This window comes from Tamandua tetradactyla, chromosome 22 (assembly GCF_023851605.1).
Source record: "Tamandua tetradactyla isolate mTamTet1 chromosome 22, mTamTet1.pri, whole genome shotgun sequence".
Taxonomy (NCBI): Eukaryota; Metazoa; Chordata; class Mammalia; order Pilosa; family Myrmecophagidae; genus Tamandua; species Tamandua tetradactyla.
This window is the reverse complement of record NC_135348.1, coordinates 4,425,834-4,450,098: the sequence shown is the minus strand read 5'-3', so window position 1 is coordinate 4,450,098 and position 24,265 is coordinate 4,425,834. Positions and strand designations below refer to the sequence as shown.

Sequence of the window (24,265 nt, the reverse complement as noted above, 5' to 3'; positions counted from 1 at the left end):
AGGTTGAGGAGATCACGCCAGATAATAAACAAGCACACACATGAAGATGGTAACAGATGGTTAACCACGCCTTAAATCTCCAAAGAGAGATGCAGTGTGTTGCCAAAAGCTTCTATTAACTCCCCCCCACCTCCTGTCAATTTGTATTATTGAAAAAAGTTTTTTTAACTTTAAGTTAGCCCAACACTAATTTGGATAATCCCTCTCCCTAACTCACAAAAAATAATAATAATTTAAAAAGTGCAGGGCATTAGTACTGCAAAATAGGCTAATAAAGCCTCACTACAAATGAGAAAGTGAGGACTAGTCACGTAGACATCACACCTCTACATGGATGCAACAATTAGAGTGGGAGCACCCCTGGCAAAGCTTGTCCTGTCTTCTCCAACTGGTGGATCAGCAGGTACAAATGTTATATCTGAAAGTTCGACGTAAACATTTGAGGCCAATGGGGCATGCATTAACTCTTTTCTGGTTATTGACAGGTTTCCTTGGAAGTTGTGTTCAAAGATTTGACTCATTCCTAGTTGCCATTGGGACTTACACAAGAACCCTAGAACTAGACGTCCTTCTGCTGAGTGTCATCCACAGCCAAGCCATGGGTTCCCCAATCTTTCCAATCTTCTTGAAGTATTTTCTTAATTGATGTCCAACGCTCATGCTCCCATCACAGGGGATTCATTCTCAGTCTTCTTTTGTCTTCCTTTTCTTATTAGCCTCTCACTTAATATCCATCTATACTCATCACTAAGGTGATCTCATCGAGCTGAGATTCATGTCTTTGAAAGCAGTATGGGTATTATTGAAATATACAACCTTGTGCTGTCACTCTCTTCTGCTCACCACACTTACGTACTTAGTTCCATACTTAGCTTTCCATCTGGATAATTATATGGAAAGAACATGGAAAAAACAATATTTCAATCTCACCTAATCTCTAAATTTGTTCTTTCTCCATCTCAGTAAATAGCACCACTGTACATTCAACCACTTCCTCCAAATACCTTATGCTCATTTTCCCCTCTCTCTTTCTCTTATACTAGCATGCTATTTATGAGAGGTACTATCATGTCAGTTTTTAAAATATATTCCAGATATGACCACTTCTTTATCAGCCATCAACACCACATTATAAACCACCATGATGATTTTAACAAATCTCAATGCTTCTCTCATTTTAAAGCAAATAAGTGTATGCTGCTTCATATACGAAACTCTTTGATGGCTTCTCTGGACTCTTAGAGAAGGAATCCAAATCTTCACCAAGGTCCACGGGGCTCTACCTGGTCTGCGATCTGATCCAAGCTTAGATTTACAGATTCACTTTTTACCACTCTGCTGAATTCATGCCAGTCACACCGGCTATCTGGCTGTTCTTACAGAAAGCCAAGTAAGTTTCTATCTCCTTTTATAAATCACAGGGTAGATTAACCTATATATCAGTACAAATTATGGAAATGAATAAATCCTTGTTAATGAATCATTTATGCAATCCTGTATCAATTCAGGTAAATTACTTAAATTTTAATTAAACCAGGAGTAAAGCAAAGCTTTGAGTATAGGAATGATATCAGGCTACTTGACCTACATTCATAGCCATTAAATTAACCATTAAGAATAAAAATTCATTTATATAAATAACTGTTTCTGATATCATTAAGATCAACTACATCAGATGATCTGATTAAATTTTTAATGGATAATTTTGCCAGTTTCACAAATTTGTTTGCCTAATTGTTGATACACTGAAACTGAAAAATTATTTAAATTTGCTATGCTTTCATTGTCCTATTTAAGAGTTATGTAATGTTCCACGGTAAGAAAAGGAGTACTAATTCATGGTATTCATCCACTCATATACTTTTTTTTTTTATTGAAAGTGCTTTTATATTAAGTCTCAAAACTAAAAAGTCAAAGCTCTTCCGAAACTCAAAAATTCGGTACCAATCTTCCTAGCCAACTCTGCTGTTAGTGCAAAACGATTTGATCAACATCACATTTCTTACCATTGACTTGGAATATGTGGGTCTGATAGACTTGTTCGTAGCCCTCTGCATAGCAGGTGTAATTACCCATGTGAGTGGTGGTAGCCTTAGTGATGTACAAAGACCCATCATCGCCAAAGTCCTATGGGAAAAAAAGATAAATAAACAAACGTAATAAATGTTAAACTGGATTATAACAATTCACTTTGTAACAAGGTCAAGTCATAGCAAAGAAAATCAGCTAAAATGTTGTTTTAAAAGTATCAAAAGATCCCCATCAGGCATATACAATTAAAGGAACTGTAATTACAATTTTCTGAATGGTAACTTTTGCTTCGAAAGTGTATGCTCCTTCATAAATACAGCTTTTTAGTATTTATTCTAATGATATGAATTAACGTATTTAAAAAACTCTACCTCTACGTATTTGTTCTAATTTGGTTTCAGTTTAATAATGCTGTATGTAACATGGCTTTCCATTTGGAGCTGAAATTAAAAAAATAAAAACAGCTCCTAATTGCATTCTTTGTACTTATAATTATCCATTAAATTAATTCTATATCCTTTAATTATATATTTACCTAGATGAAATTATTAAGACAGTGTTGTCTGGTGGTAATATTCATAATCATATCAATAGAAAATGATTTTATAAAGTCCCAAGACAATCAATAATTAGAATAAAATAATCATTCAATTTCTAATCTGTGGGGGCTAATGGATAATAATTTAGAGGGGAAAAAAAGACACAATCTCAAACTGTTTGCCAAAATCAAATCCAAGAGGCGCTTCTGGTACAGTCGAGCAAAGATTTCAGAAAATCTGTTCTTTCACAAAGGCAATGAATTCATTGCCAAAGATATTCAAAGTCAACATTTTAAGAACTCTGAAAGTAAAACAAAGTCAGGCAGCAATCCACAGACACACAGAAAAGGTTAAGTCTCAGTGAGAAGAGTGAGTTTGTGTGGTTTTAACTTTCCCTCTCCCAACTCCTATCTTCAGTAGTCCTGAAAATAAACAGCCTTCAGGTATGCTGGCTGGAAAACTGCTGTCCGAGAAGGTACCGAAGAAAGCACAGCTGAGCGTCTCAAACTTCCCTTCCTTAGAGAATTGTCATGTCCTGTAGTTCCCTGAAGAGTTTCATTCTCAGGACTTTCCTTTGTTTAACCAAGACTTAAAGCTTATTCTGTACGACTTTGAAAAGAATCCATTGCAGTTATTTAACATCACAGCATCCGGACACGGAAATATCAGTTGGGAAAGACAAGAAGCTGCTCAAACAAAAGGAAAAATGAGGGAGTAGGTCCATAGCTGGGTTTGAAATGTTCCCCACATTCCTGGGAATCTACAAGGATATGCACATGTGCAGACTGTGTCCGGGCCCAGAAAAGTCCTGAGAATCCATATTTTCTTGTCTTTGGCTGACCTCTACTCGAGCAGAAAGTAAAGGCTAAGCCAGAAAGAGTGTTAAATTTGTGACCCAAAACAGAAACAGAGTATGTCAGAACCTGAACAAAATCTGGGATACTAAGTGATTGAAGATATTTAAGGAAATTCTGTGCAATTATTACCTGACCACCGAAGTAACTGAGCAAATATTTTAATGACTACATTTGACAAAGAACAGAGAATTTATAGAATTAGTTTAGAAAAGGTATCAAGCAGCGAGAAGAGCAAACAACAACAAATTCAGGGGAGGGGGATTTGATTTTCAGGGTTGTCATATTATATCATTTAAACTGTCTAGTATTTAAAAAAATGAGACATGTAAAGAAACAGGAAATTATAACTCTACCTGCCCCACATACAGAGAAAAAGCTGTACCTAAGTCCAGACATTGGGCTTCTTAGACAACAGAAACTAAATCAGCTATGTTCAAAAACTAAAAGGAATTCATGTCTAAAGAATTAGAGGAAAGTGTGAGAACGAGGTCTCACCAAATAGAAGATATAAAATGAAGAGAGAGAAGTGTTGTTTAAAAAGAGCTAAATAATATTCTTGAATTCAAAAATACAGTAACTGAAGCGAAATTTGCTATAAAGACTCGCTAAAATTTTGAAATAGCAGAAAAACAGTTACTTGAAGATAGTTCAATTAGATTATCTTGTCTGGAGAGCAGAAAGAAAACAAAAGAATAAAATCAACAAGGTCTAAGGTATGTATGTGACATGATCAAGCACATCTCTTCCATTTCTCAGAACGAGAAAATAAGAATGTTTATGAATATGTTATTGCACTACACTCTTCTAAAGATATTCTTTGCAAATCTGCAATATCTTTTACTTCAAAAAGTGGTAAAGCCTTTTTTTTTCCATATATGTGTCAACTATTAGGATTAACCTTCTAAAAATTATTTGCTCATTGCATCTTCCTATGTAAAATGTTGAGCTAACTACTTTTCCAATACTTTTAGTATTTAATTTACTGCCCATCTTTTAATTTTGGGTAGAATATTTTTATATTCAGGTTATTTTCATTTCTTATGTCACCTTTACTCTAAACATGCTGATTTAATATTTCTTTATGTTTCCTTCTCATTTCCTTATGGTTGTAAAAAATATAAGTAGTTCTTTTATCTTTTGTTTTTAAAGTATTGATGAAGTGAATTTCTAACCATGCTTCTTTCTCTAAAATGTGACTAACTGTTTCTGCATCCTTAGGTCAAAAAACTTCTCTGCTTGATTGTGAGTCTTCATTCTTCTACCTTATAAAACATGTTAGCGCCCACTCACTTACAAATATTAACATAATAGTACTCTAAAAGTACAACCTACATATATGACTTTATCTACACCCATGTCATGTACATTGCTGCTAAACAGAGTCCCCCCAACTGATTCTCACTGCAAATTAATTGCAATCAAGAAAACCACTAATGTGTCATTTTAACAGGGTCTGAAGAAAATGAAAAAGAGAAGAAGGAGGAGGAGAAGAAGTAAGTGGAGGAGGAGGAGAAAAAGGGGGAAAAAAGAAAAAACATACAGTACATACTCTAATCATATTATCATCTACAGAATAATATTTCCTTAATAACTATCAGTCAGATACAACATAAATTCTTTAACATTATATTGCATGAAAAGATTAAAAATACCATATTTCTACAGCTCCCAGCTGAAGCTTTCATACTATTACAAGGAATGCATCGTGACCTGCACAAAAGGAGAGCTTTTGCAGCTTGAATGCCAACAAGAAAGTAGATGTGTGATACAAATGCCAGAACAAAACTCCATGATTCACCACAGGTTGCCATTAAAATCATGGCTGGTAGGACAGAACTCTAAGATTAGAGAACTGAAATGCCAAAGAAAAAGGCCAAAGCCACATCTCAGATTGACATTAAAGACGATAGGCATGTTGCAGGGTAAAATGGAGGAATGCCAAACCATCTGTAAGAATTAACTGAAAATGTTTAATGCTAAAAATATTTTGAGAAAGAATATGAGCAAAAAACAATTATTGATGACTAGAAGTGTAAAGTAAGATATCCAATATGCACAAGGGGTTGAAGATACTAAGGATCTTTTTGGTAAGGTTGTTTCCTCAGGTGAAATAAAATATGATTAAGCTAATTATTTTATACCCACCATCAAGTGACATTGTTACACAAATCTCTCATTATTTTGGTTTTGGTTTTCCTATGGTTTCTTGACTTCTGTTTGCTTACCAGTTTAAAACAGTGATTTCAATACATATTAATTTACTGTTTTCTATTTTGTGCTTTTCAGTTAAGTAATGAGATAGAAAATGAAATTTATTCTTGTAACTTTATGAGAAAGGGGTGTAAAAATAATGTACTTAGCAAATTGAGCCTATATTTCATGGCATTATTCATGATGATAGATGAAATATCTGAACAGACAGACTTTTGAGAAGCTATCATCATTTTAGAAAACCACAGAAACTACGAGATCATAGTATTGGTCAATTTCAATACACAGATGTTTACTTAAATTATATTTATTGGTATTTTGTGAAAGTATATTTTTGCACATGAAAAGCTAGGGAGATAACTTTCACAATATTTAAAGATATCATGCTAGCATAATCAAAATTAGAAAGGAAATTAATGTCAGTTTATATAAAAGCAATGCATTTTACATGGAAACAGCATTTAAAGTGTAGTAATACTGGTACAATGCAATTTAGAGGAATGGAGAATAACATTATATGTAATTGGAAAGTGAACTTAAATGTAATAGACGGAATTTGTCTTTAAGACTTTCAAATGGCTATGGTTAAACACATGCCTGAAATTAAGCTGCTATGTTCTGGTATAATCTTACCTGATGTTTGTTGACTTGTATATTTTGGTGAGTGCTCATGGATCCAAAGGTTTTCAAATAGTTTGGCAATTATTGTTACACTATTGATTCAAATCAACAGTGTCCACACAAATTTTCAAAATTTTAGAAATTTTCTAGAGATGTTCTTTTCCCACAGATTCAATCGGCACTGTTTCGAAAATGGATGCAAGGAATCAATGCAACAAAATAAATTATTTTTCCCCCATCAACTTTTATTTATTTATTTTTTGGTATACTGTATGGCTAGGTCACATTTCATTATTTTTCCATGTGAGCATCCTGTTATTGCAGCACCATTTGGTGAATTATTTGATTGTTTCGCAGGAGGTGCATGGACTGGGAATTGAACCCAGGTCACAGGCATGGCAGGAGAGAATTCCACCACTGAATCACCTTGGTACCATGCCCCCTTCAACTCTAGTGCAGGCATCTGTGCCTTGAGGCATCTCTATTGGTGCAAAATCTCATAAAGATGTAGTCATTGAAGAAATGTTTATGGAATGTCTATGGCAATAAAATTATAAAGGTATAATGAGAGTTGAGAATAAGGGCAAGATTTTGACCCTCAATTCAAGGTGTGCCTGTTGCAACACCATAATGATCAATCAAGGCTGAGCACCAAAATCACACTTGGTTTAATCTATTTTAAATCTAAGATTTTATTGCTGGTGACTGCCCATGTAAAAAAAAAATCTAAGATTTTAAAATGTTAACCAATTAAAAGATGAAAAGATTAAGCATGGGGAATCCAGATGGAGGTCGAGTGTAGGTTTTGTGTCCCTGCATTTAAAAAATAGATATCAACAGGTGATTTTGAGGTTTGGCTAAAATTAATGGGGAATCTGGAAAAAGGAAGGTATGCTAAGACTGTACAAAACAAGAGTGGCCCAATTCCACAGTCCAACTTTATTGATGTTAATCTTAGCTTCCTTGCCTAGGTTAGTGACCTCTGCCAAGGTGTTTATCAGTATATTTCAGTTTTATTATCTATGAAATGGAGTTAAAAACAGTGCATTTTTTAAAGAAAGCATTTAAAGGGTGATTCACATAAATTATTTAGTACAGTGCCCGTTATATTTAAATACTCAATAAGTATGTATCGGGTTTTATGTGAAGTATACTGAAAAGATCAATGCTTTATTCAAAGAGGAAAGAGAATATCTGTTAAGAGGTCACTTATTTGCAACAACAATAACAAAAAGACTGCCTCTGTAACAGTTAGGTTCACGTGCCAAGTTGACCAGGTAATGGTGCCCAGTTATCTCGTCAAACAAGCACTGACTGCCTTGACTGTTTTACTGCAAGGACATTTCATGGACTTAAATCATCAGCAGGTTGATTGCATGAATGATTGAACACATCAACAATCAATTAAGGAGGGTGTCTTCAGCAATGAGAGACATTTATTCAGCCATTTGAAGGCTTTACACGGAGAAGTGATGACTTCAGCAGTCAAAAGAGAGAATTTTCATTTCTACTTTAGCCAGCCAGCTTCTCCTGGAGAACTTATCATAAAGTGCCTACAGAGTTACCAACTTGCAAACTGCCCTACAGAATTTTGACTTGTGCATCCCCACAGCTGAGTGTATCACCTTTATAAAATCTTAAAATATTTACATGTATCTCCTGTTGCTTCTGTTTTGCTACAGAATCCTGATTAATATAACCTCCAAAGTTGAGTATAGAGTAGTATATTCAAGGAAACTGAGGCTGGAAGATTTTGCTTCCTCTTGGAAGAAAAGGACAAAACATAAAGATAAATATATACTACAAAAAAAAGGATCTATTAATACCCTCTGGTATATTCTTTTGATTACAGCACTCAGAATCTCGTGTTGTTAGGAAAAAAAGATGAGAATAACCACTCAAAACAATCAGAGAAAAAAGGGAATGGTGATGAAAATCTCTACAAGTTTTGAATGTTTATTCAATGTCATGAAGTTTTAAACATGTGGTTTGGTGAGTAAAAGTGGTTAACGAAAAGGGAAAGGGACTTAGAAATATGTAGCCACTCTTGAAAGGTTTTGAAAGAAGTAAAAGAAGCCACAATTGTTCCTCTGGTCACAGTGAAAAGTGGCATAGCAAAAGGCCACTGCAATTGTCATGAGTAGATAGATACAATGAGAGTGAAATATGGAGAGCTGAGCAGAGACAAGAGGGGTTACTCAAGTTGGATGGTGAAAATAGAATTGTAGTTGGCAAAATGAGAAGGATAACATCTATGATAACAATGTATATAGATGGTCATATCACTAAATATACAATGTTCAGGGTCTTCATAATGAAAATGATAAGCCTTTATAGAAAGATATTAAAAAATATCTAAGTGAAAAATTATGAGGAGGAGAAATCAATATTTTAAGAGTACAAATTTTTACTAAATTGATCCAGAATCTCAATACAATTTCAATAAAAAATAACAAGTTCTTGAGGAATTTGACAAGGTGATGCAAGGTTTATATGGTTTATATATGAAAAGCCAAGACATTACTGAAATGGAAGAAAAAGGCAAAACTGACTTTCTCTACCACATATCAAGACTTATGTATAAAGATACCATAATTAAGAGGTAGTGGTAGTGGTTCCAGAGGCTGCCAATGTTCTGGGTTCTCTAGCTCTCTCTTCTCTCTCTAAACAGACACATAATAGAAAGATGATAGATAAGTAGACAGATAGATTATAGCTTGGTAGATTGAGATGGAATTAGATATATATGTCACATTTACGATATGTGAAAGACCTAGCAAGACAAATCAGTGGGGAAAGATTGGTCTATTAAGTAAACAGGGTCAAAAGAGTTGGTTAAGATTAACAATATAGAAAATTTTAAACTGGATTTCTATCTCACAGCAAAAGACCAGAGGATAAAGTTCATACATGTAAAACAAATCTTTAAATATTTTATGAGAAAATACAGGAATATATCTATATGATCTTAGACATTTGGCTTTTGGATGATTCTTTTAATTAAGAGGTTAATGAAAAATAATTTATTAATTAAACTATGACAAAATTAAGAATTCTTTTTTCTAAAAACATATTTTACAGACAATGAAAATGTGTCACAACCAAGGCAATGAAAATCACTACACATAACTGACCAAGGGGAAAACAAGAAATACAAAACTCAACAGAAAAGTACAGAAGATTTGAACAGACACTTTTTAGAAGAGGAAACCTGAATGGCTTCTAGACATTTGAAAAGTAGATCAACCATATTGCAAGTTATTAAATTCAGTATAATGCAACAATGACGTTATTTTTAAATAGAAACTAGATTTTCAAAAATGAAAAAAAAATGTAATCACAAGCATGGGCTGGTATATAAAGCAATGGAAACCCTCATAAACTTACAGTAGAAGAAAAATAGGTAAAATCATCTTGTAAAAAATAAAGCAGAATATAAACATATCCTACAACTCAGCCATTTCATTACTATAACTATACAAACATATACACATGTACTTGTACATGGGCACCATGTAATTTGGTACCGTGGTGTATATAGAAGCATTATTTTGAATAATAAAAATCTGGGAAAGCTACTCCCCAACGTAAAGCAGATTAGAACATTGCACCATAAAGACCATATTATGTGATGAAAATAAATTAAAAACATTTAACTTTTCTATAAATCTATACTTCTGAGTGTATATGCAGAAGCAGAATTATCATGCATCATGATAAAGTTTATGTTTCAGAGCCTCTCATTTGCAGAAGTCCTTTCCAAGAATTGCAGAGGGCTCTGGCAATGTATTTATATGGTCATATATTTTCTAGAAACTTAGCAAATATATTTATAATTTGCTGTGATATTTTTCTCACTGTGAATAAATATTTACTTTTGTAGGTAATGGTTACAATATGAACTTTTTAAAATAGACCACCTCTAAAATGTAGGTACTCTGAAAAATCATCTCATATAACTTTGTCCATGGCTGCCTATGCTATTTCTTTATAGTTTTATAGTATCATATTTTACACACAAGGAAACAGAGGTTCAGAATGGTTAAATAACTCCGTATAAAGCCTAATAAATGAATAATTCACTATTCACAGCTGGGCCATCTGACTCCACAGAGTATGTGCTGAAAGTTTTATTGTCTACCCACAGGTGTCAACATGGAGAAATCTCCCAGTCACAATGTCAAATATAAAAATGCAAAGCGTGCAATATGACTTCATATACATAAGATGCAAAAAACAATTTTATGCTTTTAGGGGCATGTTCATTTAAGGTTAATGTATGAAAAATACAGAGTAATGGTGACATATGACTTGTGATAGGAGTTATATTTAAAGAAGAAGAATGAAATAGGAGGAGCCTACTAGGGAACTCAAATACGTTGGTAATATTCTATTATTTTCAATAGGTATTGGTTCCATAGGTATTCATTTATAATTTCTCTTTAATTCTACATAGCTTATATATACACCCTTTGGTATATACAATGTTGAGATATAAAGACTTGTATAATAAAAATTTCAGCTAGCCCTTATATAGTTTATTTCAAATTACCTAGCTTTTCCTTAGTAATTATCAAAAAGTCCCGTCTTTTCTTGTTGCACTAATAGACTTGAAATGAAATTCTTAAAATTTTAATGGAGAACAAAAAGTCCATTTAGACTGTAAAATATATGTTGACATATTTCGAAAGAGAATGAATCCTAATTTTTATTTCATAAAAAAATTAGTATTTTTATGTGATGAAAATAAATGGTCAAAGGTACCTGGACTCCTGGTAACTCATACAGCCAGTGAATTACTAATGCATGTTACAAAGTAGTAGCTTCGTCTTAGAACATAGATAGCTGAAAAGAGTCTCATTCCTACCAAACAATAAGAAGCAGCTGGATGGTATGCAAAGTCATACTTCTCTTGAACTCATCATTTCAGGTCACCGACTAGTCTCAAGTCTTAGGAGAAATGAGACTCCAAGAAGAGACAACATATAACCATGACTCATTTCTATAAGAGCACTGGAAAGGACAAGACTGACATACAAGCAGGCAAAATAAGAAGCTGCTCAATTATCAATAATTTCTAGAAGCTCAACATAGGCAGTTGTTAGCGTCTATAACCCTGGAAGGGCAGACCTAAGGAGTACTCAAACCCAATTGCACCTTTTCTCCAAGGACCTCATTGGTTGCTCATGAAAAAGCCTGGAAACAGTAAAAGAAACCAGAGAAAGCATTCTTTATGGTGGAGGCTTGATAGAGGAAAACAGCCGCTTCTGAGAAAAACAAGCCCCACCTGTGTCCTTCTCCTGAGTGGAACAAAAACCTTAGGCTGCTGAGGAAAGGCAACAAATCAGAACGCTGGTAAACCTTGGAAACAGGATTGGATCCTATAAAACTCCACTGCACAGACTCAGACATAAGACCTACCTAAAACCAACACTGAGCCAGGACAATGCAGAATGCCTCTTTAACCTTTGTCACTCAGGTTAGCAAAACTAAAAAAACAAGCAGTGGTAGAGATGCAAGAGCTTGGAGAGACAATCCTTCCAAGGCAGAAGCTCACAGTGAAGCCTAAGCTTAGGATATTGCAAGGACAACCAAGATTATGCTCAGCTAATCCAACGTCCACACAAAGCACAAGGTAATGCTGGAAGAACTGGCAAGGCAGTGGTACAGGGAAGGCAGTCCTAGCAATCGACAAAACCCAAACCCAGCTCAACTCCCCAGCAAAGGCTTAGCAGAACCAAGCCATGCCTGCTCACAGACAAAATTACTATACACCTTGACCTTCACCACCACAGACACAAAATCCAGATTCAACTAACAAATATGAGACACACAACATTGCAAGAAAATCAAATTGCTCTCAAGAGACAAAATAATCAATGTTTACTAATCAGAAATATAGCCGATTGTTGAAAAAATTAGTCATGGAATTTGCAACAACTACTATTAATATGCTAAAACGTCTAGGGGAAAAACTTCACAAAATTCATGAATGGATGGGAAATTTTAACACAGAAATGGAAAAGAAAGCATGAGAGGTTATGTGAGAAATAAATTTAAAATACACACACACGTACAGTAACAGGTGAAGAGTACCTGTGATAGTTCCATCAGTATACCTGACCCATCCAAGTCAGGTCAGTGAACTCAAATATAGGTCAATAGACATTACCCAAATTGAAAAGGAGAAAGCAGCAAAGGAAAAAGAAACAAAAAAAGGACGGAGTATCCAAAAGAGGGTAGGACGATATTGGTTTAAAATATATGTAATAAAAATCCAAGAAAGAAAAGAGAGGGATAATCCCAGAAAGAAAAACATTAGAAAAATCATGGCTAAGAATTTTCCAGAAAAAATTAATTAAAAAAAATCTAGAAACATCATATTTAAACTGCTGGAAGCCAAGATAATAGAAAATGTTGAAGGTTTTCAGAGGGGACACACACACACATATCACATACATAGGAACAAAGATAATTGCAGCAGGTCTCAATGGAAATTATAAAATCCATGACAAAAGAGTGATATATTCAAACTGCTGAAAGAGAGGTGAACCTGTAACCCAGAATATTTTATATACAACAAAAATATCTTTCAGATATGATGGGTAAATAAAACCTTGTTAATATAAACAAAATGAGAATCCATTAATAGTATATCTGCACTCCAAGAAATATTGAAGGAAATTCTTCAGTCAGATGGAATATAATACCTGATAGAAACTTGGATCTACACAAATTTTTTTAAGTCCAGAAATAGCTAAAAATACAGGAAATGTATATGACAGTTTTGTCATATTTGTAATTTACTATCTCAAGTAAAATAGTAGTAGTGTACTTTGTGTTTAAAGCACATGTAAAATAAAATATATGACAGCAGTGGCAGAAAGAATGACTGGGAATAACTGGGAATATTCAGTTATAAGTGCTTAAGCTATGCATTAAGTATAATATTATTTTAAATAAACTATAATGTATGTGGTAACATATATACTATATATGCAATATATGTATTATATAGTGAAACATATAATATGTTAAGGTGACAACTAACCAATATTTAAAAATTGGTAAAAAGCCAGTAGTAGAGAACATGGAATATTTGAAACTACTCAATTCAAAAAAACACAGAAAAAAAAGAAGGAAATAAACACTTGATGGAACAACTGGAAAATGAGAAGGATAGAGATTTTAATGCAAATCTAGTAAATATTGCATTAAATGCTAATTGTCTAAAAACCCCATTTACAAACTAGAGAAAGTTAGATCAAATTAAAATCAAGACTTAACTCTATGCTGTCTTTAAGGAACTCACTTTAACTGTAAAGCCATTGTGACAAAAACATAAAAAGATGGAAAAATCATATATCATGGTAAAACTAAGCGAGAGAAACCCCAAATAGATATGTTAATATCAGCAAAAATAGACTTCAGAAGTAAAGATAAAGAAGGGTATTAGAAAATCAAAAGGGGCGAATTCACCAAGAAAATGCGCTACTTCATGTAAAAATTATTTAACTGAAAGGAGAATATAAGAGGTGTACAATTATAATTGGAGACTTCAAATCTCCTCTGGTAGGCAGAATTCTAAGAATGACCTCCCCCCAATAACACCTCCCCTGTCAATGTGAATTGAACTTGTGAGTGTCATGAGCTGTAATTCCTGTGATTATGTTACATGACATGGAAAAGGGAAATTATCTCGATGGGAATAATCTGATTACGGGAATAATCTGATTACCTTGAGAAGTAGAGAGCATTATCTGGTGACAGAAGGGAAGTCACAGAGATTGAAACCGTGAGAAGGATTCAATGTCCTGTGGCAGGCTCGATAATGGGGGGTCACATTACAAGGAATGTGGGTGACTTAAGAAGTTGAGTGGTCTCTAGCTCACACCCAGCAAGAGAGTGGGAACATTAATCTTACAGTCATAAGGATCTGAATTCTACCACCAACATGGAAGGTTTTAGAAGTAGATTCTTTCCCAGAGCCTCCAAACAAGAGCCCATATCAGGAGACACCTCAGTTTACGCTCTGCGATGGATACCTCTGGCACAGAGTCAAAGTCCAGCCCTGTTGGACTTAAAAGTTACAGAACTTGATAAAAGGGTGTTCTGTTACATCACTGAATTTGTGGTATTTTGTCACATGGCAATAGAAAACTAAAACAACTCCTCTTTCAGAAATTGATAGAACAATAAGCCAGAAAACCAGTGATGATAAAGAAGGTGTAAATAACTTTGTCAACCTACTTGACCTAATTGATATTTATAGAACACTCTGTCACTTCAAAACGGCAGATTATTCTCTTTTTTTTTGCTTTCATATGGACGCTGAAAATTCACCAAGGCAGACCATATCCTTTAACAAATTTATAAAATTTTTTTGTGATCACCATACAAACTAGAGATATTAAAGGGGTTAAAAATGAATTTAATTCTACAAAACCAACAATTTATATGGGATATGTATATATATATATATATACATATATATATATAGACTAGTGTGTGATCACTGTGATTTTTTTTTTGTGACCATAATAAATTTAAGCTAAATATCAGTAGCAGAATGACAACTGGAAAATGCCAAAATATTTAGAAAGTAAGAAACACACTAAAGCAATGATTGGAGAGAAAGGTACAGTAATAATAAAGAAAGCGCCTATCAAATTATGGAAGAGATTTTGGTATCATGGATTTTCTCTATTGTTTTTCTATTCACTTTTATATCAAATTAATCTCTTACCTTGGCTATTTTCCTTTGGCTGACTTTTTTAAGAAAATTATCAGTGGAGGACTAAATTTAATATAAAGTCAACATAAAGAGAAAAATAATAAAGGTATGAAAGGAAATCAATGTTAAAGTGAATAAACAAAAAGATAGAGAAAATCAGTAATGCCAAAATCCATTCCTTAAAGGAGCTCAGTAAGAATGGTAAGATTTTAGCCAGACTTATAAAGAAGGCTTACATAAAAATATAAGAAATGAAAGAAGGGGCATCATTACACACATTAGGAAAATTAAAAGGATGATAAAACAATTTTATTTGCACAAATTCAACATTATAGATGTAATAATGCATATTGTACATAGATATTGGGTAAAGATTATTACACTAGATAAAGAAGATGTAAAAATCCAAATTTCAGTTTTTGAGGAGTTTATGATCTAATGCAGTGATCTTAAAATTTAAGCATGCATCAGAATCACCTAAATAACTTTGTAAGCCACATATTCCAGAGTCCAAACCCTAGTCATTCTGGTTTAATAGGTTTGAAATAGGGTCTAAGAATCTGAATTTCTAGAAAGTCTCCAAGTGATGCTTACCCTGCTGGTTCAGGGACCATTCTTTGAGAACCACTGATCTGATAGTTGGTTTACAAAATCTGCCCTCATATTCTCCCAAAAATAAAAAGTAGAAAGAGACAAATTTGTTGTTTGAAAGCTATATTTCTATATACAAATGATATATTATTAGGCTCTATAGTTGTACATATATGTAATGATATGCAATACACTTCAATATGCTACTTTGCCAAGTTATTGAGCAACTATACCCATGAGTGCTAGGGACAAGCTAGACTAAACACATAAATTTAGCTTTGAAAAATGTCATGTTAGGAAAACAAATGGCCAGTCATCTTGCCTACATCATGTCACGTGTTGTGCACTACTTGTGTTTTCTACCCTAATCACCCACCTTTAACAAGAGGAAAGAATGGGGATAACATAAAGAATGCATTCAAAAGCATCTACAGTTGGTTGCATGGGCATGCTCAGTTTGTGAAAATTCATCAAATGATAAAATGATGGTGTGATGGTTTGAAATGATGCTTTTCTAGGGAAAAGCCATGTTTTAATCCTAATCCCATTTTGTGAAGACAGCTGTTTCTTCAAATCCTTGTTCAGTATTGTATGCTTGAAACTGTAATTAGGACATCTCCTTGGAGATTTGGTTTAATCAAAAGTGGTTGTTAAACTGGATTAGGTAGAGGCGTGCCTCCACCCATTTGGGTGGGTCTTGATTAGTTTCTGAAGTCCTATAAAAGAGGAAACATTTTGGAGAATGAGAGATTCAGAGACAGCAGAGTAGAACAATGTAGCCATGAGAAGCAGAGTCCACCAGCCAGCGACCTTTGGCGATGAAGAAGAAAAATGCCTCCTGGGAAGCTTCATGAAACAGGAAGCCAGGAGAAGAAGCTAGCAGATGATGCCGTGTTCACCATGTGCCCTTCCAGATGAGAGAGAAACTCTGACTGTGTTCGTCATGTGCCCTTCCACTTGAGAGAGAAACCATGAACTTCATCAGCCTTCCTGAAGCAAGATATCCTTCCCTGGATGCCTTAGATTGGACACTTCTATAGACTTGCTTTAATTGGGACATTTGCTCGGCCTTAGAACTGTAAACTACCAACTTATTAAATTCCCCTTTTTAAAAGCCATTCTGTTTCTGGTATATTGCATTCTGGCAGCTAGCAAACTAGAACAGATGGTTTATGAACTTTCCTGTGTCATTGTTACATTTTAATAAAAACTTTTAAAATAAAACATCCCAGGTTACAAATTTTAATTTCTGACCTTGTTTATCCTGTACATAGCACACCATAGCATCCGTGTCTTTAGCCCTATTAACACATTTATTTCTCTATATGTTAATGCTTATTTAATTGCCATAATTATGAATTGTAAATTATTTTATTTCCAGACCCTAAGCATATGGAGACCCTATATGAATGTTTATTGAGAAAATTTAATTTAAAGAAATACTTGACTGTAACAGTAAAGACTTGTCAATCCTTCAAAACTTTTTTTTCATGATCTCTTCCAGGTCCTCAGTCTGCCTCTAAATGAAGGCAATTGCCATAAAAATGCCATCAGGCAGCTACCTTCAAAACAATGAATTGTTTTGTAGTAAAAAATAAATCAATACCTTCCCCCTGTATTGGTTGGCTAATGCTGCCAGAATGCAATATACCAGAAATAGACTGGTTTTTATAAAGGGATTTTATCAATTCACAAGTTTACAGTTCTAAGGCCATTCAATGACCAGAGAAAGATACCTTCACTCAAGAAAGGGCCGATGATGTTTGGGGTTTCTCTGTCAGCTGGGAAGGCACATGATAATGTCTGCTAGCTTTCTCTCCTGGCTTCTCATTTCAAAAGGTTTCTCCAGCTGTGTGTTTTCTTCCACATTTCTAAAAGTCTCTGGTCTATGTCAGCTCTGAAGTTTCTTCCAAAATGCTTCTCTCTTAAAGGAGTTTAATAAGTGACCCACCTTGAGTGGATGGAGACATCTCCATGGAAACCAACTAATCAAAGTGTCCCACCCACAACTGGGTGGGTTACATCTCCATGGAACAACTTAATCAAAAAGATCTCACCCAATGATATTGAATAAGCATTAAGGAACATGGCTTTTCTGGAATACACGACAGTTTCAAATCAGCACACGCACGTTTCATTGACTGAGTTCTTGTCCTTGATGAAAATTACTAGTTGTAGCACAATTTTCTCCCAAACAACTACAGATTTCAATGTCTCCAACCTTCAATAGCTCATTCCCTTTCTTAAAAGATCGTTCTTTTCAAAAGTATTGTTTACAAACGAATCACCTATTATAATAGATTGATTTCACTGATTATCCCAATTAATTGCTCTTCTAAATCACACTTTCTGTGTTCTAGCCTTCTACCTCTGAGTATAGGCTTGGCATCTGACTTGCTTCGGCAATGTGATTTTAGAAAATGAGGTAAAAGCAAGAGAGTTTAGAAAAGAAACTTGTGCATTTCTGCTTGCTCTCTTACAAGATGGGTTCTGCTTTCTCTTGTATCTTTACCATTGTCATGAGAATAAACCCAGATAGCCTCCTGGTTGGTGAGAAAATATATGGAGCAATCTATCAACATTAGTTGAGGTGGTCTTAGACTAGTTATATTCACAGTTTACCTACAAGTTAAATTCATTATAGATCAGCAGAACCCACAAGCTGATCCAACAATCTTCAAGAAATAATGGAAATCCCAGGATGAACTGGGACCCAGCATTGAGGGATTGAGAAAGTCTTCTTGACCAAAAGAGGGAAGAGAGAAATGAGACAAAATAGAGTTTCAGTGGCTGAGAGATTTCAAACAGAGTTGGAGAGTTTACCCTGCAGTTTATTCTTATGCATTATATAGATATCCTTTTTTAGTTTATGGTGTAGTGGAGTGGCTAGAGGGAAGTACCTGAAACTGTTGAGTTGTGTTCCAATTGCCTTAATTCATGAAGATGATGTATAAAGATAAAACTTTTACAATGTAACTGTGGGATTGTGAAAACCTTGTGACTGTTGCTCCTTTTATCCCGGGTATGGACAGATGAGTAAAAACAAAAAGGATAAAGAACAGATAAATAATAGGCAGAACAAAGTGTAAAATAAATTGGGTAGATGTAAATACTAGTGGTCAATAAGAAGGAGGGGTAAGGGATATGATATGCATGAGCTTTTATTTTTTCTTTATATGTGCTCTTCTGGAGTGATGCAAATGTTTAAAAAATGATCACTGTTATGAAACACAACAATGTGATGATATTGTGAGCCATTGATTGTACACCATGTATGGAATGTATTTGTGTGAAGATTTCTCACTAAAAATATTTTTAAAAAAATAAATAATGAATAATTACGACTTTGAGACACTAAATTTTGAACTAACAAACTATGTAACAATATCAGATAGAACTTTTAACCTTCGACTAAAGTTTTCTCTCCCACTTGGTGCTTTTATTAATAAATTGTTTCATTTCCTTAAGACAATGCTCATAGCAATTCACTGAATTTATTGCATAAGCAAACTCAAGTTGAGAATAAAAAAGATTCTTATATGAGGTTGTCCCCTTTATTTCTCACTATCTAGAGCTCATTTTCATTAGTCAGTAATGAGAGACTGAATTAAATTGTTTTACAATCAGAATATGGATTATTATGCACCAAGAGCTTTGAAAGCTTAAATTTCAAATCTGCAAATATCAAGCCCATCAAATCCCACCACTGAATAAAAAAACAAAATTAAACATGCAATACTGTGATCTGATTTCCTCATTAAAAGAGGTCACAGGGTTAATAAAATGATTTGAAAGTCATTTAACTGAAAAAAGGCAATAATTCCATAAATATTGACTCACTCACAGTATGTTTTACTAAGTCTACACAAGCCCACACAGGGTTATTAATAATATAATGAGATTAATGACTGTTAATTAGGCAATAACAATGAAGAGTTGCACAAAACTGAGCAATTCCATGTTCTGTGTTATTCTAGAAATTTGCGGTAAGGCTTTGTGACTTGATTAGTCAAAAATATGTCATATATGAGAAATTTTTTAATAAGTTCTATGATTTTCTTTTTGCCTATCGTGTAGATAGATGAGATTGCTGTTATTGCCTCAGCTGTCTTTTATAAGTTGGGAGCGAACTGCAAGTTTTGTTGCGCCAACTGCAATCCAACACAGCTGAAATATATATCATGCCACAATAATGAATGTTTATTTCTTTTCTATTCATAAATATAATGCCTGTCTATTTTAGGGATAAGGACAGATAAGATTAAAATAAACTCAAGAGTGTTAAAGACCTTCTCTTAAGACAACTTAATGAAATGTTTATTAGACATCTCTTCTTTATCAGCCTTCTTTATCTTAGGCAAAAATAGCATAGCTCTCTTTTCAGATAATTTGCTTTTAATTGAGCACAAAGAAAGATACATAACTGGCGTCAAGCACCTGAATAAAGTAAGCTGATCCTTATTCTGCTCTGAATCTTCAATTTTCAACCTTCAATTCAATGTACGCATATGTAAAACAAAAGATATCAACAGACTCCAGGATGCTGATTATTTTTCATCTTTAAATGCTTATTTTCTTTCTATTTATTCTTTGTTTCCTTCAGCTGTGTTGGATATTATACATAGATATGCACATAATGTTTATCCCGTCACTGCTTTGCTTCTTGAAGGGCTTTTATTGCTTTATCACTTCAAATGACATTATTTATTGAGGTTAAGTTATTTAAAATGAAGGATCTGAATTTGATATCCAGCTTTGTCACTGATCAGTTTTGAGAAACTAGAGAAAGTTGTTTCTTCTCTCTGAACTTCAACTTCCAATATACAATACAATACAATAAGAATTAAAACATAGTATGAAATTCAATTGGGTTTGAAGAAGCATTTTGTAAATTATGATAAAATGTGAGATATGCTTGTTTAATGGTAAGAAATTAACACTTTGTAAAATGGCACATCTGATTGTACCTATTGGAAAATTCTAGATAAGGGTAAGCTTATAAAAGTAATAAAGACAAACATTAATAATTGCTGATAGTTCTTCCCAACATTAATGACCAGTAGTTTTCTTTCCAGGTCATTGATAAAATGAAGATCTCTGGAGTTCTTTTACAAATGAAAATGGATATATTTGCTTGCTCAAAGAAGAACTTTCTTTAATAGACTTTTTTCTTTAGACTAATACACTGCAATAACTTCATCGTTCAGATGACAGGTTCACATACAGAGAAAAATGGGGAAAAATATGCAGAGAAAAATAGTGAAGAAAAGAGTAAGTGTAAGTACAGCTATATTTTACAATGCGAAATTTTCTACATAATTTCCAAATCATGAGGACAAAAGGATAAAATAAAAGTCAAGGCTATGAACTTACAAAAGAACAACAGAATAGATTTTTGAGGTGAATACATTACAATAGCTTAATAATAAATATGCATTAAATATTTTCATCATATATTAATAATTACAGGAAAATAAAGACATGAAACAATAATAAAATACCCATGTGAGAATTTTAAATTCATATAATAGCAGACATGTCTGATTGCTTTCCCAGCCTCATCCCTGCCATCAGGCTCTATCCAAAATGGCCTCTTTTGTGGCCTCCAGCAGGCCAGGCGCTTTCTATGTTGCAGGTGTCATACCTATTGCATGATATATAAAAGATCATATCCTATTTATGCTTGAAATCTTATATCAATTTCCTGTTGCATAAAATACATTAATTCCCCTTGGTATACATGATCAGATTGCTCTAAACTTATTCCTTACATAACATGAATGCTGTTAGCTTTCAAATTCTAGGTGATTTTTTGTTAATCATCTATTTATTGTGCCCTCATCCATGAAGGCAGACAATGTTCAATGGATTATTTTACCTTCAGCAGAGTACCTGAAATAGAGGAAGTATTCAACAGCTTCACTTGGGAATTAGAAATTTGGAAGACAAAGTACATATTTTACAGCATTCCTTCAATGGGGCTATTTGCAACTGTAAGTCTAAGCCATAAAATTTCAGTGGGAACATCTACTTGTTGACTATGAAGATTGATGTTTGGGAATTGGGAGTTGGAAGAGAAGATATTGAAGTAGGACACACAATAGAAACCAGAATCGTGTGACTTAGGCAGGTGATAAAACTCTTCTGGTGTGAATATTATTGTCTATAAAATAGAGATATTATTCATATAATATAAATATTGTTATTGCTATTATTTTAAACATGTCCAATAGTTATGCCTCAAGTTAGGTTGAGTATTGTATATAAACAAGTTTGGAACTACGTAAAGTGGTAGGTAACACATCCATAAAGAAGCATAAGGAGGACAATACCTATAGTACCCAAAAGATAATCATAGAATTTCTTGCAAACAAGAACTAAAAGGTTACTCACAATTCAGTAATACAGCACCTTATAGTGCTCCCAACACTTAGCATGATGCTGTAATCACACAGTAGGGAAGTCAATAGATAGTGATGCTGATGATGCAAAAAGAATCTGATTAAGTAAGGTCAGTAAACCTGATCTTAATTTAATAGTCATTTAATCAGAAGTATAAGAAGTTATCTATCAGAGTGGCAAAAGAAAGGATATTGAAAACAGATAAGCTTTAGAAAGAATTAAAGTTGCATTGTGGGCAGGCCATGGTGGCTCAGTGGCAGAATTCCCGCCTGCCATGTCAGAGACCTGAGTTTGATTCCCGATGCCTGCCCATGCAAAATAATAATAATAATAATAATAATAATAAATAGATTGCATTGTGTATTAGCACTACATTTAATAAGCTAATCAGCATTTTTGATTGCTAACAATAAAAATGTTTATGTTGCATCAAATGTGCACAGGAGGTCTTTAGTAAATAGCAAATAATCATTTGGTCCTGAATATAGGACCACTATCCATTGCTATCTCATATGGAAGCTCATGTACAGAAATTCATTAAGATAACAGAAATTGTAATAAATTAACAAAGATGCAGTGATCAGGCAACATAAATAAAGGAATATAAGCCTCCTGAATAATTTGGAATTTATGCAATCCCTGACTCTAGATTTATCTGCAAAATTTGCTTACCCCTCCCTAAAAAAAACTCTGCAAATGTGAAATTATGTAAGCATATCTAGGAGGAAAAGAAGAATCTCATTTTTTCCTCTTCAAATATCAAAATATTTAAACCTAAACCATATTGAGTTCTGCCTTCCTTTCTTGTCTCAAAAACATTGTTCATAATTTTATCATTCTCTGTAGCACAGTAAGAAATGTTCAAGTAAGTGACAAAGGGATTGAACTATCCGCATTAGATAAAATACACCTAAAAACCAACGGCATAAGTATTTTTCATTTGTTATATTGCTACTATATTTACACTACTGTTATACTTCTGGTACCATCAATATTTTCTATAACTGCATGCTCATAAACTTCTTTTTAATAGGCTATAATAGCAATACTTTAAAAAATGTAGCATATTTGTGTTCCTTCTGTCAGTTATTTTCTTATGCCTCACGTTTTTATATTGTTTGAATCCTACTTGCTACTCTGCCATCACATTCTCTTATTTCTCCTAGTAATCTAGGAGATTTTCCAAAATCAACAATTTCTCTTTTTCTAATTGAGTCTTCAGACTTTATTACTTTATTATGAGAAAGTATGGAAGGATCTATCCTAGACACTTCACGAACCTAACATCACATGTCATTTTGAGAGCTTTAATATCCCCATTTTAGGATGAAGAACGGGTCTTTCCAAAGGTAAAGCCCAAGTTTTTCCCATTTATTATTGTGGTTCCTCATGCCCCATCATTCCCGCGAGATACTTATATCACGATTAAAAACATAAGGCTACTTTAGGAAAAGCAGTTGTTTCCTTATTCACTCATCATTGTATAAATATTAATTCATGTGTTTCCTAGTATTTCCTATACTCTACATTTTTAAATTTTTATATATTCCTCAGGGCATAAACCCCAAAGTTGTAGATGTGAAATTTATGTTCATGACCACCACATATTCATTACTATTTATAATTTAGTTTGCAGGCCAAACTATATGTTAAGAGTGAACATAAATAATTGTCCTTTTAAAAGCTTTAAGTTATCTTATTTGTCTTACTTGTTCAAGATCAGTCACCTGATATTTAAGAAATAAACTACATTATTACGTGCATTATTGTAGTCTGATGACAAACCTTACAGGAGATCCATTTGTTTTGTTACTTACCCAAGCTGTAGCATACTGCTAGAGAAACACAGAACTAGCATGGATTTTGTCTAGTATAAATTCAACCAAAGCTTACATTCATCTTATGAATCTCTGGCACAGTGGCACAAATTTTCTTGTATAGGGTATGGTAGGGTCACATTTCATTATTTTTCCCTGTGAGTATCCTGTTATTGCAGCACCATTTGTTGAATTTTTGTTTGTTTTATGTGGTTTGTTTTGCTTGTTTGGTGTTTTTTTGGGGGGGGAAGTGCATGGACCAGGAATTGAACCTGGGTCTCCCACATGGCAGGTGAGAATTCTACCACTGAACTAGCTTTGCACCCCCAAGAAAACTTTTTTTTTTCATTTTTAAGTCTACACTCTCACTCATGAAAGCATTATAAAAAGGTGCAGAACTTTTGTCTGCTTTTTAAACAAAACTATGAGCTCCTTTATCTTCTCTGCTCCCTTATTTAAAAC

The 24,265-nt window shown here is 33.8% G+C and overlaps 1 protein-coding gene across 9 annotated transcripts in view; it reads right to left on the bottom strand.

Moving 5' to 3' along the window:
* Nucleotides 1-24,265, bottom strand: part of FSTL5 (follistatin like 5) — an 875,733-nt gene that overhangs the window by 250,282 nt on the left and 601,186 nt on the right. For all 9 annotated transcript variants that reach the window (XM_077139637.1, XM_077139631.1, XM_077139629.1 and 6 more), the window contains one exon: nt 2,007-2,127. In XM_077139637.1, coding sequence (XP_076995752.1) covers nt 2,007-2,127 — 121 coding nt within the window. The remainder of the gene's footprint in view (nt 1-2,006; nt 2,128-24,265) is intronic.